Raw genomic sequence first — 15,654 nt, 5'->3', positions numbered from 1 at the left:
TTGGACATGCACTTTCTGCTAACAATCCCACGATGCAATGCATCACATTTGCTAGATTTTCAAAATTAACAGTCTTCTATTTGAAAGCGTATTATTTTAGCACCTAATAAAAGTTTAGGATCATACAATAAGTTCTGAAAGAAAACTCCCCAGTAGCTTGAGAGCTTTCTCCACATGGCTCCACTCTCTGCTTTTCCATGGCAAGCCCTTTTAAGAAATTTCACCTTCCCACAATAGCCTCCTTCAGGATTTGCATTGTTATTGTAGGTGAGGGTTTTGATACCACAGTGGCCATGGGAGTAGTGCTTTTAGGGAGCCTTATGCTCATGCTATATTCAAGAGGACATTCTTATAAAGGATGCTTTTAACATATCTGTTTTGTTTCATATAATTTAGCCTAGTCTTAATTCTCAAGGCAAAATATGCTCATGTGATGGTGAAGGATATGGGTCTAATTCAATGACTATCAGGTGATGGAAAGGATCTAGCTGTCTTACAAGAAAGAAAATGACTCCAACAAGTAGGAAAAGTTCAATTGTACCTCATTAATGTACTGTGACCTAGAAATAAATTACTGGCTTATTTTACGATATTTTTTTGCACCTAATTATTTTGTAAAATGTGGGCAAACACCTACACAAAACAGACACACAACTCCTGAGGTGATCATCCTGTACACAAATTAAGCATACACATAATTAAAACATTTATTGCAATAGCTGTATACCTGTAGAGTAGTAACAAGGAATAACTGTTTCAGTATCTGTGATGTCAAACACCCTCACAACTGACAAACATACTGCGATAAGCAAATCACTCCATCCCACTTAACTTCTTTATATTGTGACATAAATATGAAAGTGCTTTACAAACTGAATGTCTCCTTAATGCACAAATCAACTCTATTCCAACAAAATAAAATGACACAAAAATGATCAAGTTCATTTTTAAAAGCTATATCTTTTAGCATGCTATTCCATTGTGTAATTTGCCTTCCATGCTGTGGAATAAAACAAACCTTTTCAGACAGTAGAATGACAGATGATCTTTCATGGTTGACCCATTATCTGCACATGCCTTTGTGTTTTTCTTCTGAACCAATGACTTGATTTTGTACTTTAATATCTGTGTGATTATGTCTCTAAATTTGGCAAACATTCAATGCATAAGGCATTTGATTATCAGACACGATGCTCTCTGTAGCCAACATGTTCTCGTCATTTAAATAAGCACAATTCAGTGTTTGAAGAAACATCATGAAGGCACAGTGATTAAAGTGTTATCTTAACCTGTTTTCTTATGTATGGAAAATAATAGTCTGTGTGGAAATAATATATATACATACAGTATGTCAATAAATTGCAGGTACTACTGAGAGATTGTACTCAGTTAAATCACAATTTGAATAAAATCTATACAGTAATAAGATCAACGTTAGATAAAACATTTAGCCATTTACAAATATATTGCTATTTAATTTTACTGAACTCTTTCAAAATCAGTTTATAGAGGAGAGCTTTCAGAGCTTTTCATTTTTATAATGCACGTATCGAGCACTGACATCTTCCATACAAAATGTTTTAAAAAAAAAAGTTTGCCTGTGGTTTTGCAGTACTTGAAGAAAAGTATTACGGAATATGGGCAACACTGAGTATATTATGGGATGGAAATTAGTTTTTAAATCAACCATAGGGTTTTTAAAGAATTAGGTAAATGTTTTCATGTTGTACATTATGCCACATTATAGATCTTTGTCCAGTTGAAATCCCAAATCCTGATGACAAGCCATTATGATGACAACAGCCAAGAACTGTCCTATTCACTGTGGTTATTACGGGTACATGATAGTGGTTAATAAGTCTTATTTACAAACACACAGACAATGACAGAATAAACAAGTGTCCACTAACAGTGTTATTAGATCAACACTCTGAAATGTAATTCCATTTTCTTTGATTGTGTCGATTAATATAGTCCTGAACAACTCAATAACAACCACACCACAAATATTTGTATATACTGGTCAACCATGGTAGTTTTTTTTTCCTTGTAATTAGATTTCATTTTCTCCATTTTCTGCATGTCCTTCCTCCTCTTGTCCAAATCACACATGAAGTGGACATAAAATGTTACATTGAAGAAATCCATGGAGGTTCATAAAAAAGTTGTTTCCTCTAGAGCCATAGTAAAGTTGAATTGTAGAATTAGAGAACACAGCATAAGCACTATAGTTTTGTGGCCTACATAGTACATGTGGCTATCACACTGCAGAAGCATCAACTTAAGTAGGAATACATGAAACACGAAAGAAAACAACAAAATGGGAGAGGAGCTCAGGTGAGTTGCTTCAGCTGTTTATTGTGTCCAGATGTAAGGACATCTCTCAGCACAGAAGCAAAGTCCGTCTTATAGCTGCTGGTCCTTCGGGCTGTCTGGGCAGGAGGCTGGCTGGCAGGACTTCAGACTCACCAGTGGAATATCAGCTATGCCACTGCTGAAGTGTCCCTCTCCGCTCCCAAACTGCTTCCTGTCACCAAAATGCTCTGACCGCCCACTCTCATTTTTCCAGGTTCTGGTCAGAGTATGTCCATTGAGAAGTTTGTCCTTGGGACCCCACTCCCTCTGAGACCCAAAGCTGGACACGGGTGACTTGGGCTGCTGGTATGATCCCAGCGTCGGGGGCATCCAGCAGTTGTCTGAATGTCCCAGGACTAGGCATTCCTGTGTGCACATCTCTGTAGCTTCCACTAGGCCACGAGGTCCCAGGGGGCCATCTAAAGAAGAAGAAGAAAAAAACAAAAACAGGTAAAAATATATTGAGATCAGCGATAATAACAGCATCATTACCTGTAGTATTACCCGTTTCTTACAGGTAATGATGATTCTACATGATTATACAGAATAGGACCGAAACTGATAAAGTCGCCCTCAGGAATTTGTAGTGTAATGCAAAATGGATTTAATTCTTAGTACTTAATTTTATTAAAAAATATATGCCATGTACCTGTAGTGGTTTCCCACTTTATTAGGTTCACCCGTACACCTGCTCATTAATGCAAATTGTTTGAAAGGAACTGAACATGGGCTTTTTTACACAAATACTGTATTTAATTAGCCAACAATGTGGCAGTAACTCAATGCATAAAATCATGTAGACATGGTCAAGAGGTTTCAGTTCAGAGCAAACATCAGAATGGCGAAGAAATGTGATCTACAGTACATGACTTTGACCATGGAATGATTGTTGGTGCCAGACGAGGTGGTTTGAGTATCTGAGAAACTGATGACCTCCTGGGATTTTCATGCACAATAGTCTGTACAGTTTACAAAGAATGGTGAGAAAAACAACATCCAGTGAGCGGCAGTTCTGTGGGGGAAAATGCCTTGTTAATGAGAGAGGTCAGAGGAGAATGGCCAGACTGGTTTAAGCTGACAGGAAGGCGACAGGAACTCAAATAACCACACATTACAACACTGCTATGCAGAGGAGCATCTCTGAAAGCACAACATGTCAAACCTTGAAGCAGATGGGATACAGCAGCAGAACACACCACACCTGGCTCCATTCCTGTCAGCTAAGAACAGAACTAAAACGGAGACTACAGTGGGCTCAGGCTCACCAAAACTGGACAGCAGACGACTGGAAACATGTCACCTAGTCTGATGAATCTCGATTTCTGCTGCCACATGCAGATGGTAGGGTTAGAATTTGGTGTTAACAACACGATCCATCCTGCCGTGTGTCAAAGGTTCAGGCTGGTGGTGGTGGTGGTGGTGGTGTAGGGAATATTTTCTTGACACACATTAGGCCCCTTAATACCAATTGAGTATCATTTGAATGCCACAGCCTAACTGAGTATTGTTGCTGATCATGTGCATCTCTTTATGGCCACAGTCTACTTATCGTCTAATGGCTACTTCCAGCAGGATAATATCGCGCCATCTCACAAAGCTCAAATCATCTCAAACTGTTTCCATCAACATGACAATGAGTTCATTGTTGTCTCTAGATTTTGCAACTTTTCAAATCCCTTTAGCGACTTAATTTCAACAAAGAGCAAAGCAAAACATCTGAACTGGTATCGGCTCGGTTCCTGTGCTCATATGTGAGGTACAGGTCATGTGAGTTGAGAGCTGGATTCAGTGGACCAACCAGCAGTCTGAAAAATTAATGAGCTGTGCTTTCAGGAGCTGGAGAGCATAGGGGGTTATATATCTTGAGGAGGATGAAAGGATGAATGAGTTCTCTTTGAGCACTGTCTTTTGAATCCATAGAGAAATGTACAGTGCCTATGTAATACACTGTAAATAGACTGCCTAACACTACAGCCTAATAAAAGATGGCAGTGATGTTGGCTAATATTCACTCAGTAATTAGGCTATCTCGTTCTCTTCCTTAGTTGCTATAAGTGTAAAAAAACACAATGAAAGCCCTGTCACTATCAATTGATTCTCAGACACCGTTTATAAATCTATGATTTTGACACATTTTCAAGGTAAATTTGCATCATAACAAATCACCAGCGGGACTTTCCTCTCTAACTCATTGCTACCATCTGGCTACTCCTTTGAAGAATATGCGTCGCCATTCAGACATAAAGAATCTAACAAATCAATGTTTCATGTGGTATTTGTTTAAATATCATTTGTTAGAAAAACAGTTCTGCTATTTGAAGAATTCTTCTCTTTGTGTTTGTTTTATTTTTCTTTTCTAAAGACGCAACCAATTCAGTCTGTGTTTGTACATCAAGCTTCAAATGGTAATGAATTCATCTGTTTTCGTCCTAAAAGAGAAAATTATAACTATTTGTCCTAAATGTGTCCCTTTGCTTCACAAAAAGCTAACTGGCTGGTGGGTAGGTTCTGTAATATTTCAAAGGGCTTTTTTTCAAACTCCTGCCTGTACCTGTTTTTATTCTTGTTAATTTAACACTTAACAATTTGAAAGTGTTTTTTCTTAAGAATTAGCTTATTACAGGATTAGAAAGTATTGGAGAAATGTTATGCTGGTTTATATAGAGTCTACTGTAGGTTAGTTGAGTGGTTACAGATTTAATAAGGTGTACATTTATAAATACTTTTGCAAATTGATGTTTAAATTAATATTGAGATAACAAAATTAATCAAAAAGAATCATATAAATGGCTACTTAAGCTCTGTTAAATTCTATTAACTTTGCTTTGTTGCTATGCAGTGATTGACGTGAATGCAAATAGAGTATATTACTTACTGTTGTGGTTAAAGTGGGAAAGTGGCACCATTAATCTGACAAATCCAATTAACAATTAACCCAATTAACATAAAAAAAATATTAGCTTTAATGTCAATTAATAACACTATTTGATCAGACTGTCTTTGAACAATCATAAAGCAACAAACTTCGAATTGTATAAGGTTTGCATTGCTCTAGATTTTTCTTGTTGTAAACACATGTCATGATTAGTTGACTATTTTGTAATTTGCAAACTATAAACCGGCCTAAAAAGCTTTTAATAGAGTTGAGTTAACACTCCTCTGATGGAGTCTCAACAAAAGATAAACAATATAAGCTTAAAAAGGTGATATTAATTGCAGGGCTGTTGTATTGGATTGCATTACATTGTACAATTGATTATTTTATTGTGGCCTCCCCTTGTATAAAAAATCGGCAGGCCACAAAGTTCATCCATCCATCCATCCATCCATTTTCTACCGCTTAGTCCCGTTAGGGGTCGCGGGTGACTGGAGCCTATCCCAGTGACTTTGGGCCTTAGGCAGGGTACACCCTGGACAGTGGCCAACTCGTCGCAGGGCTATAAAAAATCGGCAGGCCACAAAGTTCATCTATATATATATATATATATATATATATATATATATATATATATATATATATACACTCAATATAGCAATTAGCAATTAATATTTATATATTTTGTTTTGTCAGTAACTAAATACATGTTCTTAGTGTCAATAATCTCATCATAAGCCTTGCAAAGCTCATCTTTGCATTAGCAAAGATAAGAGTGTTTTCATGAGGAAAGGAACTATTTCGTGTTCCTGTTTTTCTACATGTAATCTGACCCAAATGCAAATACAATTATGAATTGGGGGAAAAAGAAGACAAAAAATGGTATTTTACCTATTGGCTCATTTGCAGTGTTTTTATGACAGGGTCTTTGTGGGTCATTCATGTGTAAGACAATATGAATTGATGTAATTCTAGTTTAATAAGAACATGTCCTCCTATTCCACTAAGACCTGCTGCCTGAACACAGGGTTCTGGCTTTGAAAGCACATTCTGATATATGATGTGAAGAAAGCCAGGGCCCGAGGAGAGGGTCAGTCGCTCTTCTGCATGAATGTGGAGTCCTTCACAATAACAGGCACCCATAATTTGCATGTGAGGAGTCTAACCAAGACACACATTATCATAGTTGCATGAAGAACCAAAGAGAGCAATAATACATGGTACCCGGGAGACAGCAAGATGAATTAATTCCTCAAATGAGATTGTAGACAAGTGAGTAGACATCTGGGGAGCTGTTAAGAAAGAGAGATGGAAGAAAGGAAAATGACTGCGCACATGTACATGGTGTGCCGTGTTGAGCAGAGGAACTATTTACAGACCTGCCATTTATGTGACTTTTTGCTTCTTTTGTATTGTTAGGTTAATAAATATAATGAAGTCATGATTATAGTGAAGTCATTTCTTGCAACTTTTTAATCATGGGGTGCTTGAAAAATAATATAAATAAAGCAAATAAAACCTTGACTGTTTTGTGAATCACAGTGTATCTGTATGTGGCATCAGCAGTTTATGTACTGATTACAGCATAATTAGGTGACTGTAATGTCTGTATTTCATTTTTTTGTAGCAAAAGCAGAGCCAGTCATTAATCAAGGGCACTTTGTGCTTTGCTATTCCCCCAGTGTAATAAACATGACCATTTGCATGTAGATTGGTACAATCAGTGGCCCAAGTGGGCAGCAGAGGATAATTTGAATCAGCCATTTTCTCTTCTAATCTGTGCATACCTGCTGTTTTAGACAATGCAGAGACAAAGCCTGATTGAAAGACCACTTGAGGCATAGCACTGATAGGTTTAAAAAAATACATATACAAATACAGCAGTATTATGTATATAATATAGGCCAGTGATTCCCAAACAGGGATACTTGTACCTCGGGGGGTACTACTGCAGTTGCCATGGGGCACCTGGAAAGATTGTGGAGTAGCATAGATAAGATAAATAAATCCACATTTGTGTCCAGCATTGCCGATTGGCAGTGCACTGTCACCTCACAGCAAGACGATTGACCTGACCTGACCTGTGACCTGTCCAGGATGGGTGACCTGTCTAGGGTGTGCCCTGACTCTCACCCAATGTCAGCTGAGATTGGCATGGGGGGCATGGTGCCAGATATGGTAGCGGGTATAGCTAATGGATTGATGGATATTTGTGTTCTAGAGGAAACGGCCAAATAGCATTACAAATTGGTGTAATGTGGATCTTCGCCACATTAAGTGTGAAAAAATTGTGCTTGTACTGTCAAAATTCAGGTCTAAACCTTTTTCTTGAAATTTCCCATTGGGGCACTATTTAGAATACAATTACACATTTACACTTTAGCAACATCTCCAGGATGAGGATATCACCTCTATTTTACCAACAAGAAACAAGGAGACAGTTCTTTTGTTCCCCTCATCATAAAGTACTGTGGTATATCACTCTCCAGGAGCCCAACTTCACACTTCACACAAAAAATATCTTGCTTATTCAGAACTCCAGCTCAGCAGACCAAATATTTCAAACAAAACCAAAACACCACACAACACATTTACTTGTGCCTCAAACTCTCTTTACTGGCTTCCTATTGATGCATATGTAGATGGAGTCCTACCCTTAACAGTGTGCAAGAATATGTTGGTCCATTTAATTGAAAGGACACTGTAAGAGGTAGAACCACACATCAGCCCTCCTCCCTCTGGATTAGACTTCAGATTCAGTCCCCAATTATTAAGCACAGTCTGTAACCTACCTAAACTCCCACCTTATTAGCCATTCTGTTTTCTTTGTTTACTTTTTTGCAGTTTGTCATTGACTTAATTCTCTTGTGGCCTGACCTACTATTGTTCAGTGTTTTCATATCCACGTAATCAATACATACATACACACAGAGACAAATCCTTATTTTCATCTTGTTCCTTCATAACTCTACATGAGAATCTTAACTATTAATAAACTGCTGTGATTTAATCTGACTTAACGTGACAGACATTGACCATCAAGGTATATTAGCAGCTAGCTTCTTCTGATTATCTTGTGCCCAAGAATAAGCTTGTTTGTCTCATTACATTCTGACTTCCCACTCTGTAATCAGAATGACATCTCATGTCATGTATCACCACTGTGAATAGGTTGGTGATTGAGCATATTATCAGTGACACTGAATTTCATATTTTGATTATATACTCTATTCATTCGCTGTTTCATGCACAGAAACATAGCTGTACATGCAAATAGCGTAATCAAGAATCTGTCACTGCTGAAAACTGTGTGAAAAAAGGAAAAGCCCAGAGGGTGTCAAGTGACATTCTGCTACTCCTGCTGAAACCTTGAAGAGCTGTGGACAGATGATAAGCACCAGCACACCATGACACTACAACTGCAGATAAGAGGCTGCTGGGTATGTACTCCATTGTACTGCTGCTCGACAAACAGACTCGTAAATTTGAAATAAATCCTGTCTGGCCCGGTGAAATATGTAAATTGAACTCTTTTATGACTTTTGCATGTTGCTTATTTTAGTAAATACTAATTTGTAAAAAATATTTTAAGTTAAATACATGTGAATTTGAGCCAAGTCAGTAGCTCTACTGTACCTTTATGGAGCCAGGACAATGACAGTGAAATTTGGCATTGAAAATAAAATCTGGCATTGAAAACAAAACCTGAACTGAAAAAGGAAACATTGGCACTGAATCAAGTATTGGCACTGAAAAAATTCCACTGAAAAATAAAACACAGGCTTTAAAAATTATTTCATTTTATTTTGATTTTTTTTGCATTCTGGTGTGTTTTCAATGACAATCTTCTGATTTTTTTCTTCATGTCACTCTTTTTTCAGTGAGTTTTCTTTTTACATTGTCAGTTTTTTTCAGAGACAGTGGTTTTCAGTTTTACTTTTTTGGCACCCTTTTGGTGTGGAGAGGAGGGGTCTGAGGGGAGGGGGGCAAGGAGAGCTGGATTTACATATAATCTGCATACTAAGTAGACAATGTCACTCTTCCTGAACCAGCTGATCTCTTGTCCGCTCCAAAGCCTCTGGTGTCACCACAAACCGAGTTCACCTGGAACTCTAAAACAGCAAGTAAGTCTGTTTCTCTCAGCCGTTGTTTTCTCGCATAGAACCAGGCTGAGTTAAAATTAACTTTTACCATAATTGTTGTTGTTTTTATTTGGTATACCATAAATAGTCAAATAGTGCCCAGGGCCTTTATTTACCTCAACTGCAAAGGGTACTAGGCCTTTATTTTAAGCAAGCTCATAGTTAGCTCACAGTTTAGAATTCCCTCTGTTAGGGACCACACCAACTGCACCTCCTGTCATTAGTATTATTATTTGACTACTGGCTTTTATTTGAGAAAATACAGTATAAAATGTGAGAAATGATTGCTGAAATACAAGTCTTTCTTTGTCCTTTTTGGCCACTCCAAGCACCGGCACCATAACTGCATAAATAGCATACAGCTGGCTTGACCGCAGTAGTCCTCTGACATGTACCAATACTTGTTTCAGTCCTAATAATACTTTTTCCAATACAAGTGTTTCAATGCCAATGTTTCCTTTTTCAGTTCATATTTTGTTTTTGATGCTAAATTTTATTGTCGATGCCAAATTTTAAAGTCACTGTCCTTGCTTCATATACCTTAGCTTATGTGAATTAATTAAGAAAGCATAAGAATTAAGCACCAAAGCATTGCTGCGAACAGTTTTCAGTTTTCTATCCCAATAATTACTTAACAGAATGTATTAATGCATTTTGTCATCATTATGTCACACATCCCTTTCTTATACATCTATCTAAGATAGATAGATAGATAGATAGATAGATAGATAGATAGATAGATAGATAGATAGATAGATAGATAGATAGATAGATAGATAGATAGATAGATAATTCAAAGTAAAGAAAGTGTGGCATGGTAGAGCAGTCTGATAAACCTATGAAAAGTGCACAACTTTTGCATTTATATGCAAATCCATGCGAAGGCAATATTTATGGAATACTGCTCTTGAATAGCTATTTCCTCCCAATTTCTCAATCTGCTTTTTTTATATGAGTCCATCAGTACTGACGGCAAAAAGAAGCAAAAATTATTACTGCTAAAATAAAAATTCACAGAAAAAAAGAGAGCCCTATTTGTATTGATGTCCACTGTCAAATAATTAACATAGCTCGCTAACAGCATCAGCATGCATACTCAGCTCATTTTTGTAAAGTCACAGCTCTTCTACATAGATATAGCAATATATGTAACAACATGTTCCCTTAATTCATACGAAATAGCTTCCACACTGTTTAGTGCTACTTTGTGCATAGCTCGTTGCTCATGGTTACTGTGCTGAAGAAGTCAAGTTTCTCCCTGCATACACACACACATACGCACACACACATACGCACACACACACACACACACACACACACACACACACACACACACACACACACACACACACACACACACACACACACACACACACACACACACACACACACACACACACAAGCAAATAGCCAGTGGCTGATGTTTGGTGCAGAGCCCCTGAGTGCTTTAAATAACATTGAGGCACAGGTGTTGAATACAAGGGATTCAGAACTGTGTCAGATGGTGCTGACTTTTGCTTACAGCACTGTGCAAATGTTGCAGATGTCCACAAAGACAGATAACTTAAAGACAAAGAAATCATTAGATTGCCTCCTGATATGGAGTCATTAGGATGTGCTGGGGGCTGATCTGTTTAATTCTGCAGAAGCTGTTGAATAAATGTGAGCCATGAGCAATAGCACTTTAACGATGGACACTTTGACCAAACAGCATTCACATGTCTCTCTTTCAGTCCTCCTACTCAGCATCAACAAATCACAGGGGTTACAGAGGAGGAGAGAATCATCCTCATTTTTGGCCAGAGGTTGTTTGCAACTATAAGGGAGTATTCTTGTTTTAGTCTGCCGGCTATTACTAATGAGATAACGTTTGGCTAATTAATTGGATGCACACTATCAGTGCTGATGTACCAGTCCCACACCAACAACCTACAGCCTTCAGAATGGCAAGGGGGAACGGGTGGCGAGGGAGTGAAAGTGATTGAGTGCGGGGGATTTAGTGTCCATAGGGCTTGTTTATTTATCCATGCTGTTAAGCATGCCCAGATGTTGTTATATGGGGATGAATGAGGCTTTGTTTTGGTCCAGCATGGAGGCTCAAAGTGCAATACTGCTATCTCCAGCTGCCGCTCAAAAACCCACAAGATACATCTGGCAGATTAATTCTCTGCGCTTTAAATCTGCTGTAGGTTTTCTCTTTAACTCATATCATTCTCCACTTCAAAACATACATATGTACATACACCATCAATCCATCACTGTATACACCAAAGCATATAATGATAGTATTTTAAACATAGCCTGTATTCATGAAGATCGGCCTCACACCGAGAGCAAACATACTGTATATAGCTTGGGGAAATGTTTGAGTGGTATGTTGGTTGGTGTCCAACAAGGCACAGAATTACAGCTCTATACAGCTTTGCAGCTAATTTGAAAACAGGTCCTGTGATCTACAGTAAAGGCTATCTGGTGTTGGATAGATATGATAGTGAGCAGAGCAGAACAGAGCAACATGCTGGATGCATCCTTGAGACAATACTAGTCTGGCTGATGGATCATTTCTAGTGCTCCCTTTGAGGCCAGGCAGCAACTTCTCATGAGAGGATATGAAGGGCAAGAGGGAGTCGAAATAGAAAAAGAAGACAAAGCTTGAGAATGGAAGTGAAGCGTGGTCAATGAGAAGTGGAGCTAGCAAGATAGAAGAGAAGAAAAGCAAAGTGAAGGTGAGGAACAGTAAGAAAAACAAAAACACAAAGCCTGTCAAAAAATGGGCATCATTTACATAATTTTCACTGATAAGTATTATTGGCTTAGACCTCCCTTAAAACTATTCTCAGATCAATTTGTAATTCAAATATTCAACCAAACGTACTCTCTATTGGACCCACACATTTTTCCTGTTAAAGGCACTGTTTACAGCATGGTATGTGAGAAAATATGTGTGCTACTGATGTTTGTGTGACTCTTGGTAGAAGTTATTGACTGATTCCTTTAACAAATTTTTACTGGGCAGTGCACATACCACTTACTGTACCTATATACATGTACTGTACATTTATATGCTGTATATCTCCTGAACTTCTAAAACATTCTTATTCATATTGAGTACTTTGTGGAAGCATCACCAGCATCAGTTACAGATTAAAATTTTCTTGGATATGCCTTTATCACCATATATTTTGTGTCAAGTCTTGTGTTGAGCATGATTGGCATCATTATTTATGATTTGAGAAACATTCTAAAGCGGTAATTGTACAGTAGCACAGTCAGTTGCCAAAATAGCCTACAGCACATTAAACCTGCATGTGGTCTGACAGCCCATGACCAGTTTTTATTACAGTTTTTAGTCTTTTGATCAAAATATATCAGATCATTTGGTAAATAGCATTCACTTGAGACACAATTAATTTTTGGTTATTATAATTCACCTGTATTACAGTCTTGAGTCTAATTTAGAGATTAAAATGTGTAGCTATCATATCACAGTAAGGACACATTCTGATGAGTATTTCACTTTTTTAAGTGGGGAACAGCTATAAAAACCCAAGTAATCCAAAACATGTTTCCACTTTTTTCTTTCCTTTCACCCCAATACTCTCTTCCCCCAGTGTTTCCCTTACAACTCCACTGCACCACTCTAGAGGTTAACTTCACATCCACTATAAGTGGAATATTCTATCAAAGTTGTTGAATTTTAGTAAAGTAACATTAAAAATTAAGCAGTTGTATTACAAGTCAATATTTCTTTCTAACCTTATTTAAACGCTAACTTGATATTTCCTCTATATGGACTAGTAATGATTATTCATTGATAGTGTTGTTGCTATTTTGTAGTGCCAACATACAATATATAAGTCAGTGACAACAAGGTTGTATTCACAAAGGCATTGCTTAATTCCAACTCTGCATATTAGATTCTAGACTTTTATACTAAATTTCAATAAAGAGGCTAGTAAATACGGTATGAATCATATACTTTGAGTTCTCAGAATCAGAAATCAGAATCAGAAATACTTTATTGATCCCTGAAGGGAAACTCTTTTGTTACAGCTGCTCACTATCACATCAGTGCACACAGGAATAGAAGTACTAAGCAAATCAAAATATAATACACTATAGAACCTAGAGCAAACAAACAAAGGATCGAGAATGGATCAGGCTTTACTTAGCCCATACCATTTCATCAAGAATGCTTGGAACAACCCCAGTCCCAATCCCAGGTATCCCTCTTCCGACATACCTACTTGTGATGGATTTTTATTTATTTTTTTTAATTCTAAGAGAGCATTAAGCTGCTTACCCAGTGTCAGTAAGCACAATTAAAATTGGGTGATGCTGCAGTTGTAGACATGCCTGGATTTTCATATTAAGAACAAACTGTACTGCGCTGATAGCGTGGAGGAATGGTGCAAAGAAGTCAGACTGTTCGTATTGGACTTTTAATGCATGCAACAGGGAGACCAGAACACTGTTCTTTGTGGTGGTGTGTTAGAAGAAAAGATGCAGAAAGTAAACTTGATTAACAAACTGGTGAAAAACTGCTGTCTGGCCTGGAGCCTGGAGGCACCAGCAATGATGAGGACTAAAGTTATCTCCATTGTCGAAAACACCTTCCACCCCCTCTATGGTGAGATGAAGCTACAGTACAGAACATCTTCACTCCTCAGCATCCAAACTTGTGCCTACAGCTATTAGACTGTACAATGCTTTGGGACCAAGCAGCTCAAATCTGAGCCAACTAGAAGGGAAGTGAGGCAGGGCATCTGTACTGCACTGCTGAAACTAAACAAGCCACCATGGACAGCTCACTACATCTGTATGCACCAGAATCCAAAACATTTTAGCCTTTTGCTGTAATGTTTTCTTCCTGTTTCTGCATATTCATGTAGATCCTGTGCACGAGTTGGTACATATTGAAATTTCACTGTAGCTATGTTACCTTGTTCAGATTTGGATAATACAGTGGCATTGTGAAAATAATGCACACGAATTTCTGCATTTCGCTATTTTTCTATATATGGTAACTCTGTCCTGAAACATTTGTAAAGAGGACTGCTAGGAATACAAATCACCAAGGTCTATACATTTCATTAGGTGTATTGTTGATTATAAAGCCCCAAAAAATCTTCATACTGTGTAGTACATACCATTTTAAGGGTTAACTGTATGTGGTCTTTTGTAGACTTAACATACAATGAAACTTTAATATACAAAATATTTGTTATTTGATGTAAAAAAATATAAACTTCTATGTTTTAAATATAAAAGTTGAAGAGAATCATTTTTGTAGTCTTGTCTGAAAGACTGTTTTGACAGCGCTGCCATCTCCGATACAAGTAACACATCTGACATTCAGACCTTCAGTTTGATAGTTATCTGTGCTGCCATCATCATGTTATCACCATCCATCCATTGTTACTGTCCATCCATTTAACCATCCATAAATGACACAAATGAGATACCAAATATTGTGCGTAATTTCCAAACATTTCTGAGATCTGTGTGAAAGGCCAAATCCATTACATAAACAGCTAAAAGAAGCCAGCATTGTTACAGATTCTATATGTGAAAGGAGATTGAGATGAGCATATCCCTAATACTGTACTCGCTTATTCTGATTCCTTGAGTTAGATCAATGGCATAGTCAGTGACACAGCTTTATTTATTAAAATACATCAACACAATATCAAAGATATAATAATCAAATTATATATATTTAAATGAGTAAAAATAGATACTTTACCAAAGGCATTTTCTTTTTGTTAGTTTTTTCACATTTATCTTTTATGTGTCTGCATGGCAAAGTAAAGAGGGCAACAAAATACATTTTAAATTGCTGTTTTACAAAGCTTGGTGCAAGTACTCAGTCCCCATGACAACAACAGCCATGTAAAAATGATTTCGTCTTCCTCTCTAATCTTCCACTGCATTAGACTCAGCCACTGACCTTGTAATCTAATTTCTGTTCTAAGTCAGTGAGTATGCCTGCTCATCTTAACAGTGAATAGAATACATTTGTGGTCAAAGACACTCAATAGCACTGATAATAACATTGAGACATATATGTGATAACTGATTCAGTTTTTACACTTGCCCCTTATCTATTTTTTCTGTTTATAATAATATTGCCATTTATATAATGTAAATTAGTTTTGCTCACACTTCACTGGACAAGTGGAAATTTTGGTTCAGTTGGCTTTAATTCATGCTCTTAGGACCATGAATATCTATGCCAAATTTCATGTTAAGGCCTGGCCAAAGTACTTCAGTGACAGGCCA

The 15,654-nt window shown here is 37.4% G+C and overlaps 1 protein-coding gene across 6 annotated transcripts in view; it reads right to left on the bottom strand.

Annotated features, from left to right (window-relative positions):
- Window positions 1-693: 693 nt before the first annotated feature.
- The window catches only part of LOC122876885 (protocadherin-9), a 198,772-nt gene continuing 183,811 nt past the window's right edge, over window positions 694-15,654 (bottom strand). For all 6 annotated transcript variants that reach the window (XM_044197774.1, XM_044197792.1, XM_044197801.1 and 3 more), the window contains one exon: window positions 694-2,774. In XM_044197774.1, coding sequence (XP_044053709.1) covers window positions 2,407-2,774 — 368 coding nt within the window. In that variant the 3' untranslated portion in view covers window positions 694-2,406. The remainder of the gene's footprint in view (window positions 2,775-15,654) is intronic.

This window comes from Siniperca chuatsi, linkage group LG1, assembly GCF_020085105.1.
Source record: "Siniperca chuatsi isolate FFG_IHB_CAS linkage group LG1, ASM2008510v1, whole genome shotgun sequence".
In the NCBI taxonomy this organism is placed as follows: Eukaryota; Metazoa; Chordata; class Actinopteri; order Centrarchiformes; family Sinipercidae; genus Siniperca; species Siniperca chuatsi.
Note: the sequence above shows the minus strand (reverse complement) of the source record. Positions and strands in the feature narration are given on the sequence as shown.